The 27386-nt window shown below is 40.2% G+C and overlaps 1 protein-coding gene across 2 annotated transcripts in view; it reads left to right on the plus strand.

The window, feature by feature from the left end:
• The window catches only part of stxbp6 (syntaxin binding protein 6 (amisyn)), a 62863-nt gene that overhangs the window by 17630 nt on the left and 17847 nt on the right, over positions 1-27386 (plus strand). For both annotated transcript variants that reach the window (XM_058090332.2, XM_058090331.2), the window contains exon 3: positions 27244-27374. In XM_058090332.2, the coding sequence (XP_057946315.1) occupies positions 27244-27374 (131 nt within the window). The remainder of the gene's footprint in view (positions 1-27243; positions 27375-27386) is intronic.

A 27386-nucleotide genomic window follows, 5' to 3' on the forward strand; every position in this document is an offset into this window, starting at 1 on the left:
TTATTTAACCTTTAACATGAACATTAATCAAACATAATGATTTTTTTCTGAGTACATGATACCATACAGCATCCATATCAAACCGCACTAACATTAAACTTTCATATCAAGGCGGGGGCCTCAAAGTAGTGTGGCCCGCAGGCCGCGTGTTTGAGACCCCTGGTCTTCAGCGATGACAAGCCCTGCACCTACCGGAAGATCAAAACAAGAGTCAATAGCAACAGCAGACTAAACCATTTGGCATAGGCAGTGAACATTTGGCACCTTTTACATGGGCGTAACACAGTGTTAGCTGCTCATCCCACAAATGGATATTCCTTACAAATAGGGCAACATTTAAAGGCTAAATAAACAGGCTTTCAAATGGTCAAACAGATGAGGCAAAAGATAACAGAGACAGGACTATGCATACAAATATTCTACAGTGCGTCCAACTGTTGAAAGAAAGGTCTCAGGGAGTTTGGCCCAATGCTTGTTAATGAGGTTTAGCCAGACGTGGGTGTGTGGGCGGCCCGTGTTGGGAAGAATGCTGCCTTCTGTGGGCTTCTTACAGGGCCCGTGTATCGGCTGTGACTGATGCCGGGCTCCAAGTATTTGCAGAGTGCACAGACAAACAGCCCACTCACATGGGACTAATACCACATTCCGCGTTGGTGTGTGTGTGTGTGTGTGTTTGTGTGTGTGCTGTGCATGCATGTGTGCGTGTAAGTGTGTGTTTGCATACCTCTCCCTATCAGAGCGCCACAGCAGTCTTCATCCAGACTAATTAGCCTCTTGCTGCAGTTCAGCTCTCTTTTTTTTGCCAGATACTTTCCCCAAACAAGCTTTGCTTCCCACTTTCTTCCCCACCCATCATGAAAAACTCCTTTTTCGGCCCCCATGCTCAAATCTCATCTTGGCTAGGTCTTTTTGGGCTTGGGAAAGGCCTCTGTGATTGATTGACCAGAGCTGAGCCCAGGAGAGGAGGGCTTAGACAGAACGAAGATAAACCTGAGGGGGAGACAAAGTTTCAAGTGATAGACTTACAGCAGGTGGACTGGGACAGATGAAAAATCAGGTGCAATGCAGGTGGACTGAAATACTGTGTATATATATATATATACAATATGTGTGGGTGGGGGGTGTTGTCATGCAGTCTTAAATCCACATCTGAGTATACAGAAGGTTTGTGTGTTTGCAATCCGTTTTTGAGCTGTCATCTTCAAGTTGTTTATACGAAACTCTGCATCGTGCGCATTCATCAGCTACTCCCAGGTCCAACTTGGCTTCACGGCGCAACCCATAATTTTACACTGCTATCCCACAATGCAAGGACTTGTGTAGCAAGCACTCTATCCAACACCAGTGATGTGTGGTGGCAGTTGTCAGCCAATAGCCTGTAAGATTTTAATTACTTTCATATGTTGACACGCAGGTTTGTTTGAGATGCTTTCCTATAAAAACAAAAGCAATCACGTCTGCCGTGCAGAACCTAACTGCTAAAGCATTATATGGAAACTATCTTGTGGGGGTAGCGCGATAAAAAGCTTTACTACGGCATTTGAAGAACAAAATTGTCAGAGTATGATGAGTTTTGGAGGCTCATAACAGCTCATGTCAAACGGCAGCTAATGCAGCTTAAGTGTGTGACAATCAGACGGCTAGGCTAATAACCCCAAAAATAATTGAATTCATTGGATGAGAACAGCCTCTCTCAGTGGTGGAAGACACCGGGTTTGCAAAGTTTCTTTAAAGAAGGTGTCTCATCCTCTGGAAATTGTCTTTAAAAAAGTAATTTAAATGTTTTTTGTCTAAATTAACCCTTTAAGCGCCAAAGTTGCAACATTTCCGAATTTAACAAGCCATTTCAGCAAACACGGTGCCAATAGTAAATACTTTACACCGGGAGATGGCGGACATCTGAAACTTTAAACTACATTTGTGGGTGTGGTTTTATGCTAAGTGTAGGTGTTAATACACTTTCAACTACCGTGTACTAGTGGCAGCGACTCCGTCGTTACAGTCCACAAATAGCATATGCAGTACTTTTGCCGATGCTTTGCTTAAACATGTTAGGGGATGCAGAAGGGGATGTGGTGGGTTGTCAAACATATCTAATGGTGAGGGGATTAGCGGGAATTAAAAAAAAAGCACTGCTAATTAATTGGTTAGACCTGTGCAGACAGCCCCCAACACACACTTGTGATTAATTCACGTGATCGGAATCAGACGGTGATCATTACATCGCAATCATGCCTCAATTACTTTAGGTAGCGATTACTCCACATGTCATCCAATTCTACACCATGGACAGACTTCTTAACATTCAATTAAAACATTGATTATTCCCATTCCTACCCCTGATGAACTGGTGGTCATCTCTGCAGTTGAGTAAATACACGGTTCTGTCGACTCTGAGGAAATACAGCGTCCTGGAAAATTATTTACCTGTTTTCCAGTCAAGGAAAACAAATGGAGAAATGAGAAATATTACAATGTCCTGAAAACGGTGCAGTTATTCTGGAAATTTATTTACCCTCCCCCAGCTTTGTCAATTCAGATCTTCTGGGTAACTTTAAGGCCCAGCGCCCCATGTGATGCTACGAATCAGATTTGCATTTCCGCTCAGAGCAGTTCTGCAACCCACTGCTTCCAATGTACTGTTTTCAGAACCCTGTTGGAGACAAAGCTAGCAACTAGATTTTCTATTTTAGAGAACAGTTTGTTTTTTGTTTTAACCCAAGAAAACACCCCACAAATATCTCGCTCAGTTCTCCCAACATCAGTTCCACTGCATCCCCCTGCAATAGTAGCGTAAGCCTCCACTCCCAATAGATGAATGCAAAAACAAACTTTGAGTTTTCATCACTCGGCACACCATCGATTATATTTAGATTAAAGGAGTGTGCAACAGATGTTTTAATCCATGAAACAGATAACCTTGCTATGAAAAAAAAGTTCTTTGTAGTGGATGTGTGAAGAACGTTCCCACCTGGTGTTGTCTCGCAGTCCACACACGTGATTCCAGCAGAGCTGCGAGGCGTGGTCGCTGGTCTTTTGTGTTGACACTGAACAGGTTTTTGGCCTCCTTGCTGGGATGAACTCTTGAACCAAACGTCTTCACATGTTGTGCAAAGTGTTGATGGTACCCGGCGGCAGGATTCAGGGAGCGTTGAGGAACAGCAATTATTTGAAGGAGATGACCACACCGCCACATGTTTTTGATAATGTGTACTCTGACCATATGTATTGACTCACGAACAGCGAAGGCTATGACAACACAATTCCCTATGTACCTGAGAAAAAGTCATCTTCATGGTATGCTCTTTTTGTTTCAACAATTCCATATCCAAATTCTTCCATTTGTCTGCAAAGTGTGACTAGACCCAAGAATGTCAAGTTTAGTGGTTCAATAGGTGAAGAAACAAATGCTGCCTTTAACTTGGCCTCTAAACCGTTATTTATAGACTTGTTTCTCAACACACTTTCTTTTATCCATTAATCCAGTTGTTTTTGTTTTAGATGCACTCAACCACTGACTTTGGATTATCAGAAAATACCATCACTGCAGTGAAGCCCTGCTATACAGGATGCTAGCAAGCTGGTTGTTCTTTTTACAAGCCTATTTCCCATTAAGTTGATATACTGCACTCTTTTGTTCTCTAAAAGAACTTTGGTTTTTCTTATATGGTGTCTGCTGACTTGTTTTAATATTCTTTCCTATCTTTGGTCTTTTTGTGGACATTTCCATATGCAAAAATGACTTGCGTAAATGTCCCCAGTTGTTTATTTTGAACAGTAGCAACAGAAACTGTTAAATTGTAAGCAATAGGGATGAAGTCCGAGACATGGGAACATCTTAATAGTTTGCATGATTCGTGTAATTTAATTGTTCTGTGTCGGTTCTACAGTGCTATTATAATGGAAATTGAAAGTAACAGGGAGTTTGAGAATCTGCACTCAAAAATTTTGAGATTCCCAATATTGTCCAACTCTCAATTTCCGATTCCGACATCAACCGATACTGGTATGTGTAACATCACAACATTTCTTATTAGTAAAGGTATTGTGAAACGGTGTTTCTCAATTATTTTCTGTCATTCCCCTCCCTAAGGGACAGACACCCCCCTTCGCCCCCGCCAATTTGAGGTCAGCATTAAAATGAAAGCCTCTTGGATAATTAATTAATTAATTATCGGTTGCCGATATCGGACAGCCCTACAAAAAATAAAATGTACAGTTTGTCTCTCACTACATCACAGATTGCTCCCACACTTTATCACAGGTTTTCATTCATTCATTTTCTACCGCTTTTCCTCACGAGGGTCGCGGGGGGTGCTGGAGCCTATCCCAGCTGTCTTCGGGCGAGGGGTGGGGTACACCCTGGACTGGTGGCCAGCCAATCACAGGGCACATATAGACAAACAACCATTCACACTCACATTCATACCTATGGACAATTTGGAGTCACCAATTAACCTAGCATGTTTTTGGAATGTGGGAGGAAACCGGAGTACCGGGAGAAAACCCACGCATGCACGGGGAGAACATGCAAACTTCACACACAGATACCCTCGTCTCCTAGCTGTGAGGTCTGCGCGCTAACCACTCGACCGCCGTGCAGCCACCACAGGTTTTCAATCATTAACAAATTCATAAGTGATCACTGTTTCATGGTTGATTGTAGCTTAGTATTTGTCAGAAAATCTGCATATTTAAGCAAATTGTTTTTGTTTTTTTTCTCCCCACCAATAAAGCATGTTCAAGAAATACCAGAATTGGCATCGGCTCCAAAAATTCATATCTGCTTGCCACTATTGGCCAAAAAAATTTATATAGAGGTGGTGTTTTTAAAATGCCATTTGTTACTCTACTATGACCATTACAAAGTGTGATGCAAAAATAAGTTATCTTTTTTAAGAATAACCTGAAAGTGAAAGACCTTTTGGTTTACATCTTCAGCCAAACACCCGTTGATCATACTCTTGTATAAATATCACAAATTACCTTTACAGCTAGAAATGACATACGGGTTTGGCAGCATCCCTCTCACGTTAATCTACAGGTGCAGCCTGTAAATCTGTTCCATCCGACTCCCTGGCTGCTTCTTATTTGTCCTGAAAGATTTATCTGACTTATTAGAGCACACAATACCTGCTCAGCTGTAGGGATTGATGGTGGATAGTTAAACTGGAAGAACGCATCTCATGAGTGCTAATCTTTAAAAGTAATTAGTACAATAATGGTCCACAATGTTTCCAACAAAGCAAGGACCAACATCTGTTTTGGGCACCTCAAGTGTCAGGCGAATGGGAGCTCAAAAAGCAAAGGAAAACACTTGTCAGTACCAGAATGTCTCAACCTTGAGGTATTACGGTGTAAACATCTGAATTTGCAACACTTCACACTTTATCAGACATTCATCATCATTCAGTAGAGAGATGCCTCAATTGCCCCCCATGTTGAGTCCCGCCCTCTGTGATTTACAATCCCCTTAATGACAGGAAAAAGCATATATATATGCATGGCAGCTTTATCCTGAAAATGACTGTAGTACAAATATGCTTCTTTAAAAAAAAAATAAGACAAAGAGGTAAGGATTTCATCAAGTGTAACCAAGTCAGTTCCGTGTCTTGATTCCATGGCAGAACCCTTGCCGAGCTTGATGTTTCTTATATCATTTAACGCCGCTGCTTGTATCGATTGTTGAAGTCAGGCTCTCGAATTTGCTGAGCCCGTACTTTGGGAGTTAACTCTATCTGTCTCTGTAAAGGTGAAGAAGGCTTTAACAGCTGCCTTATAAATGAACCTATCTGCCGAGAGCTCAAACAGATATATAGTACAGAATTGTTTGTTCTTCTAGCACAGAGGTAGGGAACCTATGGCTCGGGAGCCAGGTCGGGCTCTTTTGATGACTGTATCTGGCTCTCAAGCATTTCTTACCACAATAAAAATGTATTTTTGCTAACATTTTAAACTAAACATCACATAAATGACTGTTAAAAATAATATTAAAAATCAACAACTTTTTTATGCATTTTAATTCGTCCATCTATTTTCTACTGCAATATGGCTGACCATATCCATCTTTCCTGATATTTTCCAGGTCAAACACCAAAACTTGATTACTGGGTAATGCTGTAGTCTACCTCGGTCATTGAGATGTCAACATGTAAATATAAACTTTTCTCCTTTAGTCAAATAGTCACCTAGCTAAAGCTGCAGAACCAAGCCTTCTGGCAAAGATGGCCAAAAGAATGAAATATACTGAGTATGGTGCAAAACTATGCAGCAGCAGAAGTTGTATTAATGGCAACAAGTATTTGATTTATTGTTGGACACTGCGCTGCTCACGAAAGTTTGCTGGCCACACCCCATTGGCGTGGGGTAGTGTGCCTGGTCTACATAATTAGAGCCCATTATATCTAAAACTGTTGGTCTTACATAAAAATGCACACATTTTATTGCATTCAATGTTTAAAAAAATGTATATGGCTCACAGATACACATTTTAAAATATCTGGCCTTCATGGCTCTCTTAGCCAAAAAGGTTCCCGACCCCTGTTCTAGCATATATAAACTCTATAAGAGATTAATGCATATTGTTTTTGTGATAGCTTTATTTATAGTTAAGTTTGGTTAAAAAAAAAAAAAAAAAGCTGCACACGTGGGAAAAACATGCACACCAAACTGTATTGCCAATCCTGTTTACCTGACAAATACACCACATGGCCGTGCTGTCACCCCGCGATCCATACCGGAAACCCGATCGGTTCTCCGCATCTGCAGAACGGGTCTACATTCAGTCGGCCCATTTTTCAGTAATCACGTGTTCGTCAAGCTGATTTGTACCACACATTTGTAATCTACTCATGTGGTCATCTATTTTATGGCAGTTACAGATTGTAAACGTCAGACAAGACGATATAACTGAGAAAGGAGCCGCAACAAGGATAGCCTCATGCGGCTCTCCTGGAGCCATGGGTTGCTGACCCCTGCTATAGTCAAATGGGATGCTGAAGTTACCTGCATTTAAACTAGTAGGAGATGGGAGACCATCCTGGCCCACTATTCATGTAGCATTTGATAAATTGTATTCATTTATCATTATTTACTTACATTCATCGTTGTGGGCCAGTAAAACTGTATTGTCTGTACAAAATTTTGGGTACTCAGATCTGTGGTATAAATCCAGCTTTTGATGCAAATCAGTGTGAACTGATCCATGGTGATAACGTGTTTGCTTGCCCTGCTTGTTGCAGCAGTCCGACCAGCCCATTAGATGTAGAGCTGTTTCTAATGCAAATAGACAGCACGAATCCACTGCGCTTGAGTAATTGGACCTTATGGGCAGACACACATATACGGTACATACTCTCGCGCTTCATCACTCTTTCTTTACATTTATCAGATAAAGCCAGCCTCCTGTGGAGATTAGAGTAAATGGGCTCTGTGGACTAGACCTCTCTTTCTTATGCCAGCAACAAATCTTGCATCAGTGGCAAAGCAAAGCCAGACTCCCATCAGTTTATCAGGAAGAAACATCACCCGGCTAAGCCAGCTCAGACTCTGGAGTGTTTAAGGGAAAACAAACATACAGGTAAAAGTTTCAACTGGCAAATATCAACTCGGTGAAGTATTTCACAGGTAGCTGTTCAGCATTTCTGTCACAATTTTCAAGTATTCACTGCATTTGTTAGAATTAGAGTGTTTTTTTTTTTTTAATAATGAATTTCAAGCTGGTAAATTCCCCCTAATGTTTCCAGTATTATCTACACAAGTGCTGATTTATTATTTGCCACTCGGTCAAATGGCTTGTAACATTTCAGTTGTTCTCATTAGCATCCCTCAATAATCTTTAACCGTCATACAAGCAGATCAATAGGAAAGTGAGGTATGTCTTCTTCCAACACACACCGTATTTTTTTTGCTGTGTACAGATCAGGACCTCTCAAACCAATTAGGCTGAGACTTTGTCCCCCTCCTGCCCTCTGCTTATGTGCCCTGGGACCTGATCAAGCATCGAGATGAATGGCTCCGTTTTGAGTAGCAAAGCAAAGTGGGGGCTAATGGGCCCTCTTTGTTAACCCGCCTTTGCCTCTCCTGCTTGATTGATTCACTTTGGAATAAGAGAAAATCGAGGCCATTAACTTTTGAGCAATACGCTGTTTTTTTTTTTTAAACTATTGATTTTTGTTTTCTTAAAAGTTATGGGAGTGGTTTCATTTTGGTAGTTTTTTGATCAGGGACGCCATAATTAATTTCTGTATCATGCGGATCACCCAGCCCGAGTATAGCATGTGTGTGAGTGGCATGCATATTAATTGTCGTAATGAAGGTCATCCGGAGGAGCAGCTGGAGTCCCTTTCTGTATCTACAACACTCACCATGGCTAAGTAGCAGCCTGCCGCGTATCTCGCCAGGGTGACCAGAAACACCATATGTTCCCTCGTTGACACTTGGAACATTTTCAGGGCTGCCGTAGCGAGTTGGGAGCCTTTTCGCGACATGCAATGTACACTGAGGTCTAAGATCCAAACTGAGAGGACTAGTCAAATAAACCAACTTTGGTGAATGAGTCTTGATTTCATTGTTAATACTCTAAGTCAGTTGTAGGTACCAATCCTTAGATTTTTACAAGTGGTGTCAGGATGGGACAGGATGAGCCTCGTTCTTCAGTTTCATGGTCAAAGTACAAATGTTCAACCTCTCAAAACTAGATTGAGGATACTTCTTATGATCATTGCACACATTCTTCAACATGGTAAACTTGGGTTTGTGTTTTGTGTCCCGATACTGCTTCTTTGGAATTTGCTATTGTTTTCAAAAGTGGAATAATTTTCGGTATGATCTAAATGGGGAACCTTTGTGAGGGCAATGAAGTGTAACTTTGCATGAATTTGCAAATTGTGATGTAGCTATAATGCCAGATAAACTTTATCTTCAGTGCCATATTTTGAGTCACGTTGAGGGTACTACTTAGAATCCTGGTTGATGCTACTTCTTATAGTTCCATGACAACATGCCCAACCTACTTGACGTTGGAGCCAATCAGGATTTAAAGGGGAACTATTCTGCCTATTTCATCTTTCTGACTTATAAATGTAGTTAAAAGTTACATTTCAGATAATGAGGTTTGCACATTTGGAAGTGAGACCTGAAAGAAGTTTGTATGTATCAAAACACTCTGTTGCCAAGGGTGTTGTAAAACTGGAGGTTTGTGATGTCACACATAGGTGGGCTGCCTTATATGGGCGTGTCCTCTAGGCGAGATATACTTTCTTCCCTCCCCAAGCTCCCAGGGAGTGTTTCTTCGGGTTTAAGGAAGAGCTACATTAGTTTACAATTAGTTTACAAATTTGTTTATGATGCAAAAAAGGCACAAGGCACAAGTGGTTGGAGTTCTTAAATGCTTACCAGCAAAAGAAAAAGATTTTATGTGCAATGACCACATTACATGTTATAAATGCTGTAGAAAATGCGAAAATGCTAAAGCTACTTACTTATTGAGCGATGTCTTGAAATAACCTATTTTCTTGAGAAACTTCGCACTGTCAAGTATCTGATTCCGGATCCAACACATATTGTTGTCTGTTAAAAGTGGGCTTTCTAAAAAGATGAATGGCAGTTTATGATAAAACTTCTATATTGTTTATTAACTCCTATAAAGTTGGGTTCAGCAGCTGGCGACACAACACCGGTCAGGGCTCTACATTAAAAACAAAAATGACTTGTCGATGGGGAATCCTTAAGGTGAGAACTACTTGCCCCATGTAAAATGAAAAGACTGCCATAATGACATCATCTAATTTTTGTGGCATCACATGAGCATCTCAAAGATGAAATGATTATCATTTCTTGTGGTTGTTTTCCGACATAGATCATGACGTTGCATGGAAATCTGGATTGTCAAGAGACTTCTAGGGACTTAGCCTTTCATAAGTTGTGCACCACAATGAAACATTATTGAATCGACACATTTGTGTACTAGTAAAGTGTTTTTAATCCAGAAAAAAATGCTCAATGGTCAAACAATAATTTGTGAAGCAAAGGTGAGAAAAATCCACAGAGAAATGGAAGCGCTAGATTTTGGAGCTTGTGCAAAATCAGCACTTGGTATTGGATCTAATCGGTGGTGTTTCATTGTGACCACTTCAAATTGTCACAGCAATGTGATTCACTCACCTGTGCCATCATTTGATTTGCTGCCGCTAATAAAATACTTGTTTAGGAGGCACTGGTTCATCACTTTTTGCTGTTTTCCTTCACAATTTGTTGAAGAATTAGACCATGTTGGCAGGGACGTCACGATAGATGTTTTCCTAGTCAAACCATCGCTGATTGGTTGATCGCGAACAATAACGGGTGTGGGTAAAACATGGACTGGGGACCGCGGTCTAAATAAACAATTCTGATTGGTCCATTTCAAGATTTGCAAGGATTGGTTTGCAAATTACCACTGGAATTACGCAGTCCGTGTTTTACCAACACCCAACAAGAACCGCTTTAAAAAAAAAAAGTAAGTGCACTTGCCTGACGGGAATATCACTGATTGGATTTACTTGCCCGAATTTTGTTTTAACTTTTCCCGGGCCATCGGTACATCGTTATTGTCGAGCCCTGACCGGTAGTCCTCCTAAGCAACAGACTGTTTTCACGGGAAGCGCAAAATCCAAAGAAATACAGCTGGAATAGGTGCAGATAGTGGAAGATCTACAATGCTTCTTATGCTGGTTATGATGTGTAGCTGCTCTTTAGGAGTCCACAAGTCAATACAAAGGACCAAAAAATGAGCATAATATTCCCCTTTTAAAGGTTAGACAGGATCTAGATTGGCATCATGGCATATCGCTCTCCTCAGGCAGCTATGTAGCCCAACAGTCTGGTGACAGCACACTGCTGGGTCTCCCCTGGTGTGCTGCTGTGACTTCCTGTGTCAGGCGGTGGGTGTGCTGTGCTTTTGGTATTTTATACTAAGGCCATGGATCATGACCCCTGCAAAGCTCCCTAAGAGACCTGCACACACACAAGAGGAGACACTTGTAGAAAGTTACTTTGTATTTTCCTTCGTTTGTTGCTCAGCAGATGGAAATGGACACATCTTTAGTGTGTGTTGAAGGTAATGATTGAGACTCTCATTTTAAGTTTTTCTTTCTCCCCGAACTTGTTCTTCCTGTCACACAAAAAGAAAGGAAGAATGATATCATAGATTATTATCGCTCGCACAACTCCCAGCTGCTTTCCTGCATGATGCACGGAGACGAGGCCAGATGGGAAAAGCACTAACGACGGTGAACAAATGAAACTTTTCCTGTGTGTGTGTGTGTGAGTGTGTCAGATCCATTTTGGCAGAGGAGCAATTTACGCCTTCTAATGATACCATTTTGTTGAATGTGTGTAAGAGGGTGACATGCCGGCTGGGGACATATTCTCTGCTGTTGTTCTCTATGTTCTGCAGCAATAAACTTCCACAGTAATTGCCTCTTTTGATTCATTAGCTGCTGGCTGTATTGCAGTATTAGACAGGTTACAGGACCAACCCCAGGACAGTTTTTTTTTTTTGGAGATGTGCCTCTTGCATGGACCTCATCTTTGTATTCATTTCAAGGATGTTTCTTTTTACCCGCTATTAACTTTTCACGGTGTTATGAGTTACAGCTTTTTTCACCCCAACACATCATCTACACACACACAATTAACATATTTGACCTGAACTTACTCTGACGTATTACTGTGCTGTTCCCTTTGTACAGGCGTGTAACCAGATAACAATCATGAACCCTAAGTCATAAATATCAACTAGGCTGCATTTTCTATCCTTTTTTGCCTCCTCTACTAGGAAGAAAGCAGAATGAGGCAAAAGGTGATACACACTGTACCAAAGACCATTCATTGCACTGACGAGCAGGCAAACCCAATGTCCCCAAAAATATGCTTTGAACTGTTGTTTGTAAGCAGGTAGTCAAAAAGTGGGAGAAAGTAATTCGACTTTGATCTGAGCAAACAGGCCAATCAAACGAATCACTTATTAAATGTATCTTTGGTTTTGCATGTGTACAGTTAGTATGCCAAAGAATACTTCCATTGTACTGGTTTGTTGTGGTACCTCTTGGAGGACAAATGGATCCCATCAAAGGACTTGTATCAGAGACAGTGACCTATACATTTGCAAGTACCTTTATAAATAATCAAAATACTCATCTTTGCATCGTTCCTGATATGTCCCCCTGGTTCCCATCAAACACCCCTTGTGGAGGAAATAAACCTTTAAATAAAAAATGTATAATCTAATAACTCCTCTCCCCTAAGGGGCAAATTTAATGCCGCTTTCTCTTTTGCAATAGGGCGTGTTTCATTAAATAACAATGAGCTGGCACTGCCAGGTGTCTGTCTAACCTTGAAGGGAATTGGGGGGGATACTTCCTGAGGAGTTTGCCTGTCGTCAGAGACAACGCTTGATGGATGTTGTTCGCCATCCACTGCTATTCGGTGACATTCAACATCCATCACAAGCCTCCAAAAGTTTTGAGTCCAAACCTGTTCACGTTGTTCTTTGGAAGACAGATGCTTAAGAAGAATGTATGAAATAAGACAGCTGCTTCATAGGTGTGTCCTGCTAGATTACACTTGGTAATGGTAATGGTAATGGTTTTATTTCATTTGAACATGCATCAGATTACAATTGAGTGCATCCCATAATCAGTTCACAGTTCCACATGTCCAAAAGGAGTAGGAAGAAGCAAAGCTTATTAAATCCTACCCCTCCATCTGGTACTTTTACAATCAGTAACTGTTACATTTGTTCACTTCCTGCTTTCCATAATACAGTTTAAGGTTTTTTGGGTTTTTTTTTAAATAATGTACTTCGTACCGGAGTATGAGGTGATATGAGCATCCAATGACATAATGGGTACCATAGTACGTGTCAATATAGTGATATATATAGCACATCATGACTGGTTCAAGACTCTTCATCCTTGTATTTAGCAAACATCAACTGCTTGTATTGTTTCTTGAATTGGCTCATCGTTGTGCATTGTTTGAGGTCCTTACTCAATCCATTCCATAGTTTGATTCCACATTCTGAAATGCTATGGCTAGCATAACGTAGTCCTAGCATAGAAGTGTTTCAAATGTACTTCTTCCCTGAGATCATATTTCTCCTCTCTTGTAGAGAAGTATTGGATGAATTTTTTAGCTAATTGGTTGTTTTTAGCCTTATGCATTATTTTAGCTGTTTGAAGATGAACTATATCAGCAAGTTGAAGTATTTGTGATTTTAGAAATAAGCAGTTAGTATGTTCTCTGTAGGCGGCATTATGAATTATCCTTACTGACCTTTTTTGCAGTACATTTAGCGAGTGAAGATTGCTTTTATAGTTATTACCCCATATTTCCACACAATAAGTAAGATATGGTAGAACCAGAGAGCAATAAATAGTGTGGAGTGATTTCTGATTGAGAACAAATTTTGCTTTGTTCAATACTGAAAGATTTCTGGCCACCTTATGTTGTATATTTGTAATATGAGGTTTCCAGCTCATATTTTCATCTATTGCGATCTTGATACATCTACTGTATATAAAATTACTCATGACAACAAGATTTGACTTTGTAATAAACTTGCATTGTACTACAATGAATCCGTTCCAAACCAAAATGTGCAAATGTGCACAATCTTCTGACCTTCTGCATCTTCCGTTTGCATCTTTGTTGGCTTTATTTTACAGCCATGATCAATGAGAAAAGCAGAAACTTGCTGTGTTGTAACAACTACAGAGTCATCATAGCTAGGCAATGAAGCTATGTTACAATGGCGTCCAGTACCAGTTTCCATGCTAACACAGTTCACCTCACACACTGTATTAATAACTTGACAAGAAGCGCACCACATTGTATGCTGACCGGGAAATGTAAATACTAACAAACATTTGTGAGCATGTTTTTATGCCTTGTGTAGGAGTTTATAGACTTTCAACTACCGTCTACTTGCACCACCGTCACAGTTCACAAGCAGCATATAGTTTCGCAGATGCTTTGCGTAACCATGTTGGGGGGAGGCAGGACGGGACATGGTGGGTTGTCAAAACAGCTAAATGTAACAATTTATTAGTGTCCCGACTGTTTCTTTTGTGTAAGTCATGGAGCAAAAGTGCTTGTCTATGTAGCATTATAGAGTATGCATTCGGGAAGCTGGGTTGCCAATAGCCGTTTCTCTCAAAAATTAGTGGCTCTACCTGAGTTTTTTTAAACACTGGTAGTGCCTTAAAAACTTGCAATGACAACATTAGATGTTACAGATGCTGTAGAAACCCTAACGCTAAAATGCTAAAGCTACTTACCATTGAGAAATGTCTTGAAGTAACCTCTTTTCTTGAGGTACTTCGGACTGTCCAGTCTCTACTTCTGGATCAGATTTGGGATCCAGCACATATGGCTGTATGTTAAAAGCGGACGTTTTAAAAAGATAAATCACTGTTTACTAAAAATCTAATATCGTTGATCAACTCCCATTAAGTTGGGTTTGCAGCACAGCAAGTTCCTCTAAGCACTCGGGAGTGTGACCAACCACAGCGGAGTGGGCGTGGCCGAAGGTGGGCCGTGCTTGGAATACATGAAAACAGACAATTTTCGCGGCAAGCACGGAATCCAAAGAAATACAGCTGGAATAGGTGCAGATTCTGGAAGAATTCAAAAGCTTTCTGTGCAGGTTATTGTGTGTAGCTGCTCTATATGAGTCAACAACTCATTACAAAGGGCTGAAAAATTAGCACACCTGTAATAGGTCCCCTCTAACACTATCACACTGAATAGGAGAATAACTTTTTTTTTTCCCACTCTATCATTGGACATGCCATGGCTGACTCCATGCAGTTTGAAGGTTCTGTAATGTCGTGTTTCATTATTGTTTATCATTACTGACTCCTTCTGACCAGAATACAACATACAGCTTGTCAGTGTCCTACAGCTTGGAGTGGTTAGCGCGCAGGCCACACAGCTCGGAGACCCAAGTTCGATTCCACTCTCGGGCATCTATGTGTGGAGTTTGCATGTTCGCACTGTGCATGTGTGGGTTTTCTCCAGGTACTCCGGTTTCCTCCCACATTCCAAAAACATGCTAGATGAATTGGTCCATAGGTATGAATGTGAGTGTGAATGGTTGTTTGTCTATATGTGTGTGCCGTGTGATTGGCTGACGACCAGTCCAGGGTGTACCCCGTCTCTCGCCCAAAGACAGCTGGGATAGGCTCCAGCACGCCCTCGAACTTTGAGGATAAGTGGTAGAAAATGAATAAATAGGCCATAGTTAACCAAACAGACCAAATTTACACACCAACCTTTTTTACAGGTGTCCTCAATTGCACAATCCAAAATCCCTGTCACTCCTTTCCTATTAGACACAGCTACAACCTCCCTGGGCCTTGTTTAAAGGAGAACAGATGTGCAAAGGAAATGAGCACTCGAAACAGGCCCGGACTGTAATGTTTTGATACTGTACTTCATATGCTTTCACTTTTGCAGGGGGGCCTCAAGGTAGTGCTTCGATTATTGTGAGTTATAACGCTTAATTGAAATTTGTGACATAATGTAGTGAAATAATCCAGCTTTTCTCGGCTCATGATAACATTTATGATTCATCCAAGTCACCTGCTCAGTGTAATGCAGGTCTACACATATTTTTCTTCTAAGTATTCAGTTTAGATTGTCCCGAAAGTGTTGAGGAATGTACTGTACTTTGCTTTGACTGTTTTGAAATACTGCTGTTTATTCCGTGCTTACTATGTGATAACAACCAGACAGTACATTTCCATGTGTTCTTGCATGAAACACGCTCCAGATTTATAACACACAGCACACACATGGCGTGTTCACCGCACAATACTGCAACTTTTTCTATCTTTACGGGGTTTTATACAAGCACCTTTCGTTTGTTCAGGTGCCAACACAGTAAACAAGCGGGGATTTTGGCAGGACGACGACCCTAAATTTCATATTGGTAATCAAACAGATGACATAGCTGACTCATTGTACAAGTGTTTGGTTTAGCTTGGTTAGCATGTTGTCTAACATGCTTTAGTGGGACCTTCTTTTTTTTTGTCATTGATTCGTTCCAGAAGATCCGACTCAAACCGAAACGGCGGTTGACCAAATCAAGTAAAGCCATAAGAAATAACGTGAATCCAGAACACAGAAATGTTAACAAAAACAAGTTACATATAAATAAATGATGAATGAAAGGGATGAATTAACATTTAAGGTTGAAGTTGTGATTCTTGACATGACTGTTCCCGAAAACACAATGTGGCAGTGAGATCAACACTCACTTCCTGTTTTGCCATGAGTTATTTCTTAAATTCAATATTGTTCTCCAATCAATAACCCAAAACAGAGCCAAACAAATTTGCAAGTGGCAGCAAGAAACGCTATTGAATTAAATAAATAACTCATGACAAAACAGGAAAGTCTTATGGAAGAGGAAGGTAATGATCTCACTGCCACATTGTATCTTTGGGAACAGTCATGTCTTCAGTGAAGGTAAAAGTAACCTTTAATGTTAATTTGTCCACTTCATTAATCATTTATATGCGTTTAGAATTGTTTCATGCATGTAAAACTAAAATTGTAAAACTAAAAATGCCTGCTATTAAAAGACCTACAAAACCAACAACGCTGTATGGTGTTATGTACTACACGCGGTCACCATGTACGTAAGATAACATGTTAGACATAGACTTTCTTTATTGTCATTGCACAATAACACAGCAGTGAAATTGCCAACGAAATGTTGGCTCCCGTGTCATAATAAATACACATTCCAAAAACATGCTAGGTTAATTGGCGACTCCAAATTGTCCATAGGTATGAATGTGAGTGTGAATGGTTGTTTGTCTGTATGTGCCCTGTGATTGGCTGGCGACCGGTCCAGGGTGGACCCCGCCTCTCACCCAAAGACAGCTGGGATAGGCTCCAGCACACCCCCGAACCTCGTGAGGAAAAAAAACGGTAGAAAATGAATGATTGGATGAAATAAATTACATCAAATATGAACAACAATGTAGAGCGTAAACAGTAATTTGTACAAGTAATTTAAACAATTTACAATAAACAATAAATTAACAATAATTTAAAGTTTTGGTTGTGCGTGTGGGCAGGTAGAAGGGCTTATTTGGCATTAAGCAGTCTGATGGCCAGGGGGAAGTAGCTGTCTCTAAACCTGGTTGTTCTACAGCGGATGCTGCAGAGCCTTCTCCCCGATGCCAGGCGAGAAAACAGTCCATGCTGGGGGTGTGTAATACAATATTTTGCCATACTTTGGTAATTTTAAGCATTACCGGCGCTTCCTTGCTGGGCAACATGGAAACAAACGCTACATCTAGCATTAACTTTTCCAAAGAAGTTTTTCCAAATTCAAAAACACAACAGCAGTAACTGCAGCCCCAATGTATAGCTTTACTTTTATGTAGTGGCCTGAGGTGGTGAAGCTACTCGCTAGACGGCTAGTAGCTAGCTGCCGTGGCAGTAAAGCATTTCTTTGGTGCAAAAGTGTGAATGATAAGAATTGTCTGCCTCTTTTTAGCTGTTTTTATATCTTCAGAACGCATGGAGAAGAGAATTACGTGTTCATGTCTCACATAAGGATTGTAGTAGGGCTGGGGGATATATCGGTATTTTTGAAATATCGATATTTCTTTGGAAAAACAAGCATATCGTTCATCGATATAGACAAAATTTGATGCGGAGGTCTCATGTTTCAAGATGGGGCCACCCGATTGCAAGATAGTTAGGGCAGCTCTGTATCTCCTGTGGCGTTGCTAGTGTTTAATAGTGCTTTAGTTATTGTGTCCTTATTGTTTTTTTGTGCCATACTGACCCCTTAAACAAGTGTGCAGCTATGCATGTTCACCCTGTTACGGTTGTAGTTTCCCATTTGCTCTATTGTTTACACTCGGGAGCAGCTGTACTTTGAGCACCCCTTTGCTATGCCGAACGATGGGATATCCCCACGGAGATATGGAGGAGGAGAGGCTGCATAGCTCAAGTGAACGGCGAAAAAGACCATATAAAGGTTGATTGTATCAACAATGTTTACTGTCTGTCGTCATGGAAAACGTGACATGGAAGCGATAACGGCGCTAACCCTGCTGCAAGAGTTGCTACAGTGAGTGGAGCATGATTCCACATAAGATTGAACGTTAAATTAGCTTTTTCTATCTTTATGTATAGATGATATACCATTTTATTTCAGCTGCTATTTTTCTATAAGATTGGTTAAATATATTGGAATATGAGTTTTGAGCCATTATCGCCCAGCCCTATACAGTAGGCAAGATTTACTGTATATCAACATGGTCATTTAAAGTGCCTTACAAGAAAGCGAAACAAAGAGCAAACCCTAAAAACAATAAACCAAACAAAATATAAAGTACAAAGTCAGATGTTTAAAGAGCTCAGTGGCGCTTCCAAGAAGCAATAACAATGTCTGTCTGTCAAACGGTGTTGTTGAATGCCACTCATAGGGAGGCAACATTGTGAACAGTGCTTTCACATATCACAGAGCGAAAGAATTCCCAGAGTCAGAGGTTCGGAGTAATTAAATATTTGCCTGTATCCTGGAGCTCAGTCTCCAGAGGAATGCATTCTGTGACTGAATAGCTGGATTTTGAGTGGCCTGAATACTCCAAACTCAGAGGGGGCAATAATGTGCATTTATAGCACTTGCCACAGGCATTATGTCCCCCATCAAGAACAATTGAAAACATAAATAAAACTACCGTTTTCAGCCTCTTCCCTGGCTTGCTATTTTTCTACAAAACTCCCAATGGTATTGTTCAGGTCTGATTAAATGTACTTTCACATTTGACATTTTGTTTCATGAAAAATCAACCCCTCCCATTTCTTATCACTGCTTAGACTCATGGTTTGGGATGACTTTTGCACTCCATGCTGCTGCTGAATTAATCAACTTCTAGAGTTCTACACCACAGCGCGCATGTCCGTAGGGAGATGTCACTGTAATCAGTAGGGCGTTTGCACTGCACACCTCACTCGACAACCAAAAAGGCTGCACAGATGCTATTTTCAAACATGCTGTATGTCCCTTGTTGCCAAAGCTAATGCGGATACAGGATGGTTGTTAACTTTGTTTACAATGTTAACATTATGTCCATTGGGGTAAATGAAGATCTGCACAGATTAGTTTATGCAATCAATCTCTAGCTGTGTTGGGCTTGCCAAAAATATCAGTTATTTACAGCTCCTTGTACGTGTAAAGGTTAAAAATGTGCTGGACATGGTACGATTTCATATTTGTTCATATTGTTTATTCTGGACTACTGAGCGCATATGAATATAAGCCGCACAAAATGTTGTATACATATGTAGGCCACACTTGTGTTTAAGTTATTTTGAATATATACACAGAAACACACTCTATAAACCTTGCAATCCCACCTACATCCGATGTTCCCAGCATCACGCTTGCTCTGAGACGTGAAAGACTGCCGCAGTCCAAGCCGTCCAAGCAAAAGCTGTAGGAATTCTACACTTGATCAAACTTAGCTAAGATTTGTAAGATCAAAACACAATTGCTGCATGACACTTAAAAAAATGACTACATAAGCATACAGTTCACTACTTCCTGAATCTGCACCCCGAGCATCATAAGATAAGATAAGATAAGATAAGATATGCCTTTATTCGTCCCTCATTAGGGAAATTTGCATTGTAAAGCAGCAAGAGTACAGAATCAGTTAAGTAGTACAAAATATGCAATATACAAAAATAAACAATATAAACAACAATCATGGGAACTGTAGTTCTTTTTAGCCATAAATCAGCTGCATTATTACCTCTGCTCAGCGCAGCACAGATGTTATGTTTTTGTGGGCATTTATCTGTTTGTTTGTTTGTTAACTTGAAGCGTTCTCAATTGATTTGGATTAAATTTCCAGGAATTGCTGGAAATGGGATAGACAAGAAGTAAATCAAATTTGGGGCCGATCCGCATCAATGTCTGGATCCTTTAACATTGCGAGATAGGACCAATTTTCAGCATTTGTGCACACAACTCCACAAAAACGGTCAGAGCACTTGGGAAAAAAATGCAGGTTCAGATTCAATAAAATTAGGATTATTATTTTGGTGTGACTCTCAATATGAGGGGACCTATGGCGCTTGGCGGAGGTCTGCGCTCTCCGATTATTTCTCTATTTTGTTTAAGCCGCAGAGTTCATAGTGTTTGGAAAAAAATCAGCGATTTATAGTCCAAGTTTTTCAACGACACAATAATACACAGAACTACAGGCTGAATATGTGCCCAGTATGTTAACCCAACACATGAACAACAATAGCACATAGAACATGCCAAAGATCTACAAGAAATACGCTAAAGAGGTAGCTTTGTACAATTATATAAAACAAAGATGACATGTGTGGTTATGGTTAGTGGCCAAAATGTTAGACAAATGTTTGCTGCAAAGTCCTGCTCATGATAAACTACAGCGGGTGTTTTGTAAAGCGCACGCATTGAGTTACATACAAATTTAAACTTCTGACTGAATTTTGGTAAGGAGTAAGGCTTGATTAAACATGAAAAAAAGTAATAAACTGTCAAACTTTTCACACTTGAGTTAAGAGCACTCTGGTTTTCTATAGCTCATGTTGATTTGTCTAGCTTCCAGAAAGCTTTTGAATGTGTCGTCCTTGAGTGAGTGTTTCAGCCATGTGCCAAGCGCTTAACAGACTTTTGGCTGCAGGCAAAAAGTGACCTTTTTTTCTTGTTAAAAGTTGTACGCGTTTGAATTCTCAATTTTTTTCTCAATTTTTTCTAAAGAAATGCCTCTCTTGACTTTCAGATTCACAAAGAACTGCATGTTTTCCTTACAAAACCACAAAAAACGTGACTGCAACCGTCGTGTTAGTTTGCATTTTTATTCCATTTTTTTCTCTCTGTGAACATCTTGTAGCGATGTTGTTGGCCTCAGTGCATGTGCTCCCATTCACTTCTTGTGTCATGTCACTGCATGGTTACTATTCTGCCTTCGAGCAGACCCTTTTACACAGAAGAGACAGTGTTCAAGCCCAATGAATAGACTGAAGAGGTCTTTTTGTTCTGCCGTGTTGGTGCTGGTCTAGCCAGGAGTGACTATAAACCCCTTTGACAGCCTCTCTGAAGATAAACGTGTTCCAGCTTAAGCAGAATGGTGGGTGTCAACTGACTGTCTTATGATAACGGGTCATGTTTTCAGTTTAGTCATACATGTTAAGGCACTTGCAACTCAGTATGGACTTTGATGTCGCGTTGGCTATTGTCTCAACAACCAAACAAATGAATTCCATGTATTGCTGCCCTGGTCAGGGACATACTGTACATTCAACATAAAAACATTCCCATGGTGACAAAATTTTAAAAATAATAAACAGAAAATGGTTTATTAATAAACCACATAAGAATATAATTATTTGCAATATTTCACCATGTCATTATCATATTTACTGTGTTCATAGTTATAACATGTTTAGTTTCTGAGAGTCCACAATCACAAGCTGTTAGACAACTGCTCAACAAACATAAAAGCCAAAGTTGAAAGAAACGTGACTGAATTTGAGATAGTTTTGTGCTTATAAAGAGGACTGTGGTCAAAGAACAGACATATCAATGGAGTAAATTTAAAAATACAGTGGTACCGCCGATTTTTTTTTCTTAATGCGTACAAGCTAGCTTAGCCTGTGTAGCTGAGCTAGCTAGCTATGTTATCAGATGGATACTGTCCCATTCATGTGCTAAAATGTTTTTTCCGCGCAAAACACATTAAAAAAGGGCAAAGTTGTAGGTTAGAAAAGTGGAAAAAGCATAATAGGTTAGTTTAAATCATATATAGTGATAACGTACACAGTATTAAAGTCATATTTTTGATACTGATACTATTCACTATAGTGATGCTATTTTAAACTGGTTGGAGAATAACTTAAAATTTTGCTAGCTATGTCACGCTTTTGGTCCCCCTTTCAGGAGACTGACACTAAAATACAACAGCTTGTTACACCCAAGATTTCATGAGAACTCTAGCAAAATCTGGGCCATATTTTTTGTCAGAATCCAAATCATACTAAAACTGAACCGAGGTTTGATTGCATAATGATGACATTGATGTAATAATTTTGCTCACGATTATACGTAAAGGTCTCCTGTCTGATGTTTATTTTTCGAAATAAGGGCATACACCGCAAATTAATACTTTTGTGTAACGATAAAATGTATTTATAGTGTCTCCGAAATTTGTTGCAAAGTCAGATGTCAAATTGTGATTGACAGTCGTGTATGTGACGATCAAAATGAATTTTCTGTAATGTCGGACATTGTTTTCACACGGTAGAACCAGTCACCGATGTATTTTTCAGAAATGTGGTCGCACAGGTGCAATTAGTTACATTTTTGATGTAATAATTTTGCTCACGATTATCCGTAAAGGTCTCCTGTCTGATGTTTTTTTTTTTCGAAATAAGGGCATACGCCGCAAATTAATACTTTTGTGTAACGATAAAATGTATTTATAGTGTCTCTGAAATTTGGCCGCACAGTTGGAGCAGAACGCAGACAAAATTTCAGGAAGATCAGATTAATTTCAGGTGTGTCATAGTTTTGGTCATATGAGTTGAGGACTACCTTTTGTTTTTAGGTTTGGACGGATCATTTTATTTTCCTTAGCTTCAGAAATTTGTTGCAAAGTCAGATGTCAAATTGTGATTAGCAGTCGTGTATGTGATGATCAAAATGAATTTTCTGTAATGTCGGACATTGTTTTCACACGGTTGGAGCCAAGTTACAACTACAATTTTTAGATTTTTACATTGTGACCAGTAGAACCAGTCACCGATGTATTTTTCAGAAATGTGGTTCCACAGTTGAAGCAGAGTTACATTTTATTGAGTTGTCAGCAGTTTCTGATGATGCATTTTCTAGTGTGTAAGAAATTTGGTGGCTGAGTTGAGCACAAGTTATATTTATGATCATTTTAAACAGATTCTGACCAGTCCTACCATACCCAGATAAATTTTTGGTCTGTCAAACATTTAGATGCACAAGCAGATTTATGGCTACATTTCTCCAACTTAGTGGGTGAATAACCTGCAAAAATCCAATTTTCAGCAGTTTTCAGTTTTGAGCAAGGCTCCAATAATAAGCAAAGCATCTTTCGCTGTTATGCGCCCCGTTGTCCTATTTGGCAAAGAAAATGATTTATGTATCTCACGTGTGTGGGCTTTCTGTTTTTTTGAAGGGTGTCATTGTCAAGTTAACCGTGTGCTCCATGTGTCGCCTCATATTTTGTTTCATAACAATCTTCCTCGATTCGTTCTCGGCAGATGATAACTTGATCATTTGTCATCCACCGCCGCTGAATGAGACATCTTGTTCCCATCGTTTCCCATCTTAAAACAACTTTGATAATATTTCCACACTGGGAAGCTGATCCCCAGAATGTTTGTCGTACGTTGAATTTCCCTCCCCTTTTCGGCCCTTGTGCACAGCCAAGTACAACAAAGGACTGATCCACTAGAGGAAGTGACTGCATGTCATCGTTGGAGCAGGATAGCATGGCCTTGCTGGGACCGCACAGCCCACATGGAAACAATAGTCTTGGCAGCCTCTTGGTGATTGTTACAGGATTTATACACTTTATGATGTTGGAACAATACAGGATTCAAATTGGGGGAAGTGTGCCATTCTACCGTTTGATTAAGAACGCACCCTTGTCAGCAGTCGTGGAAATCATTTAAAAAGGAATAAGATTTCTCCTTTCAAGTCGGAATTATTGTTTAACATTCAAGGCAGCAGCGACTGAGTGAAAGTCAAGTGAATATGAAATGAATTTGAGGGCCTCTAAGTTTGCTGGCGCTTTAAGACCTCAATGCCGACGTTTTGATTGTGCTATGACCTTGAGACAGATGGTTTCGTCAACATTAAGTCTCATGGGACTTCCTCCTTAACTATGCAACAAAGCCGCAAGTGAGTTCTCTTCATAACATATTTTCAGTGTTACATAAGTGCAGTTCTAAACGTCTGGTCTCTGTGTTTGTTTTGAACGCAAAGCTGGTATCAGTGAATATGCTATTGAAAATGTTTGGATAAGTCTGTGAAATCTTGCACTGTCTAACTTTCTGCACTTGTACTTTATTTTTTCTGTTGTTCCGTGTTTTCCACTCCTATCCAGTGTGTTCAGTTTATTTATTCTACATTTAGAAAGTTGTATTTTTTTCAGGAAACAAAATGTAAAACTACAAAGTGAAAGTATTTTTTGAATGGGGAAAAATTGCAACGTTATGTGAAATAGAAGTATTATATAATGTAGTGTGTAATTATAGTGTTTTTATAGTGATTTTTGCGTTGAACTGCCAGATAAAATTGGAGTTACAGCTGCTATTGACGGGCTGTCAATGTGATCAAATGGATGAAGTCGAGCGTTGTGCTAGCATTAGCGATTTAGCATCAAGTAACTAGGGGAAGATTTTCAACATCTCCGTAAAACATACGTACATTATAGCGATGTGATTGATCCTCTTTATGATGTATTGTATAAAACTACGGCAGGAACAAACATCAAATGAAAAGCACTAAATGAATACAGAGCCACAATCCAGCTGGGTGGACTTTGTTTTTCGGAGAGGTTGTTTACCACAATCATGCACATTAGCACTTAAAGTACCATTATGCGTTCCCACATAGTATCAGCATTTCGGAGCAAATAGGAGCTGTAAGAAAAAGGGGGGAAAATACATCCATGCATCCCTCTGCACCAGGGAACGGTAGATGGTGCGTTCAAAAAAGTAGAACAAATTGCAGGTTGCATTAAACATTCAAAAGCTGTGGGATCACAAATAGTTACAGTATTGTAATAAAATAACATTTACTGTAATATAAAAAACATATGTGATGATATATGTGTATGTGTGTATATGTATATGTGTATATATTTGTATATGTATGTGTATATATGTGTGTATATACGTGTGTGTGTGTATGTATGTGTGTACATGTATGTGTATATATGTGTGTATATACGCACTCACACAGACACATGTTTTTGTCTGACCAACTTCTAGTCCTATTACACGAAGGCAGGGTTTTGCCATTAGACTGTTTCTGGTTGAATTCACAACACTGTTAGCTTCTGTTTTTCTATTAGCTGCTGCCAATCCTCAACTTATCACACGAGGAAAAACACAATTTTCTCAGTAATAGGTTTGGCAAAAATGTGCCGTTGTTTTCTAGATAAGAGTTCCTCACAACAAAAGCACCCTCGTATCTTCAATACTGTAGTTTATAGTTTATTAAATCCAGTTGTTGTTTTTATTGAAACATGTCAGCCCCTTGAATTTGTTTTGTTGAAGTTCTGTACTCTGTTTGGTCATGCTTGTGGCTTTGGCTTTGTGTCTTCCTGTGACCACAGGCCGGCACCTCACGTATTAACTGCAGCTGTCTAAATGGATACACAAAACATCCCTGCTCATTGGGGAGCTTGCTCCCTGAATATATAACCTGTTGCAACAATAGGTTCTGCCTATATTTATATAAATCACATCCAGAGGAATGGGCGGGCAGCACTGACTGTAAAGCCAACAGGGGGATGTAGTGGAACGTGTTGGTCAACCAGCGATTTTAATTGTAAACTGTTTGGAAAGATGAGGATCAGAGTAAAGAGCAACAATAGCGAAAGTTGACCCGAACACTTCCTCTTATCTGAAGCGACACAATAGATCACGTGGGATGACGGAAGCGGAGGTCTGCTCTCCGGGTTATCAAAGCAATGAAATGAGCTGGACGTCTCCGTGAAGCACACTATGATCCTGATCTATCAGCAAACATGGATGTCCGAAGGAAGTCTATGCAACCCTGTGAAAGAGGGGGCTAGTTGAGGACAAGACATTAAACAGGAGGTGAAAAGTGTAGTTGGAGCACCAGTTCGTCTTGGGTTAGCGCAGTGCTTATCAAATGGGGGGGGGCGCAAGCGGCAGAAAGGACTTTGAATATTAGTACAGACTTGCCAACATGTATGAATTTGTCCTTTTTCTTGCATTTTGCTGGTTTCAGTTTCAAATTCAGTTTGTACAGCACAGATAAACAAAAATATATAATGTTTGAAATGCACAGATCTGGAATGGGTTCAGAGACTTGGTTACTACCGCCAAAGATGGACATCTTTGAGTTTCTCACCCCCTTTCCATGCTGGTTCCCGGTGCTAGACTTACCACTCAACACCCTTTCTGTCTCACCCATTCTTACAGCTGTGATATTGTCACATGTGCAAGATTGTGAGGCTGTGTCGATGCCATTCATACAGAACAAGGTGGACAGGTCAGGTGTTAAACTTCAAAACCCTGTCCCCATCATTGCAGCATTTCCTTTTATACAGGCCCCAGACCGCCCGTTACTGCTTTCATACTACCTAAAAAAATACATAGCTCGACTTCCTCCCCCTTCATTTATACACAACAGCGACACAGCAAAATGGTGGATGAAAGCTGTCTTTGACATGCTGTGTGAAAGGGGCAATTGTCCTGTAGCATCATGTAGTGGTGTCACAAGGCAGTCAGTTCATGGGACGAGACAATACATGAGAATGGGTCTCCTCCGGGAACGAGACAAGACGGGATATTAATTAGTTTGAAAAGTACTCTGACAATATATTGTAATCCACTAATTGAAATACGACTATGTTACACTCTGCTGCACTCTGTGTGTATGCTAGCGGCCCCACCTCCACCCAACAAGACAAACCTTTTCTCTTGCTTGTTTTGAGGCAAAAGATGAGGAAAACAGACACATATGCACAATAGGCAATATACTATTTTAGGTACAAATCAATTATCCACTTGACTTTCATTTATTGTGTGATTATTTAATTATCGGCCCAAGCTTACTGTCTATGAGGCCCATTTTTTTTCTGAACAAGATTCTGCAATCTTTAAAAATATTAAAACGTGATGCAACTGCTCGTGTAGAAAAAGGTTCCCAACCTGGGAACAGCAACTGCCCCGCCCACGAGGTTGTCGCTCAGCCGTTGTTTCACACCACACTATTTCATACCGCCAATTAACGTAACATGCTTGTTTTAGGAACGAGGGAGGAAACCCACAAGAACATACAAACTCCACACAGAGATAGCCGAGTGGGGAATCGAACCCGGGTCTCCTAGCTGTGTGCTCCAAGCACTCTCTACCGTGCAGCCTTCTATAATGAAATGTTATTGTGTATTTCTTTTGCAGTGACAAATAAGAAACCAGTGCACGTCACCATCACGAAGGTGAAGCAGTTCCAGGGATCATCAGCCTTTGTGAAACGGTCACAGTGGACAATCGACCAGCTCCGGCAGGTCAATGGCATCGACTCCAACAAAGTAAGCGCGGCT

Source organism: Doryrhamphus excisus, linkage group LG14 (genome assembly GCF_037039965.1).
Source record: "Doryrhamphus excisus strain RoL-2023G ecotype Guam linkage group LG14, RoL_Dexc_Guam_v1.1, whole genome shotgun sequence".
NCBI classification, from domain to species: Eukaryota; Metazoa; Chordata; class Actinopteri; order Syngnathiformes; family Syngnathidae; genus Doryrhamphus; species Doryrhamphus excisus.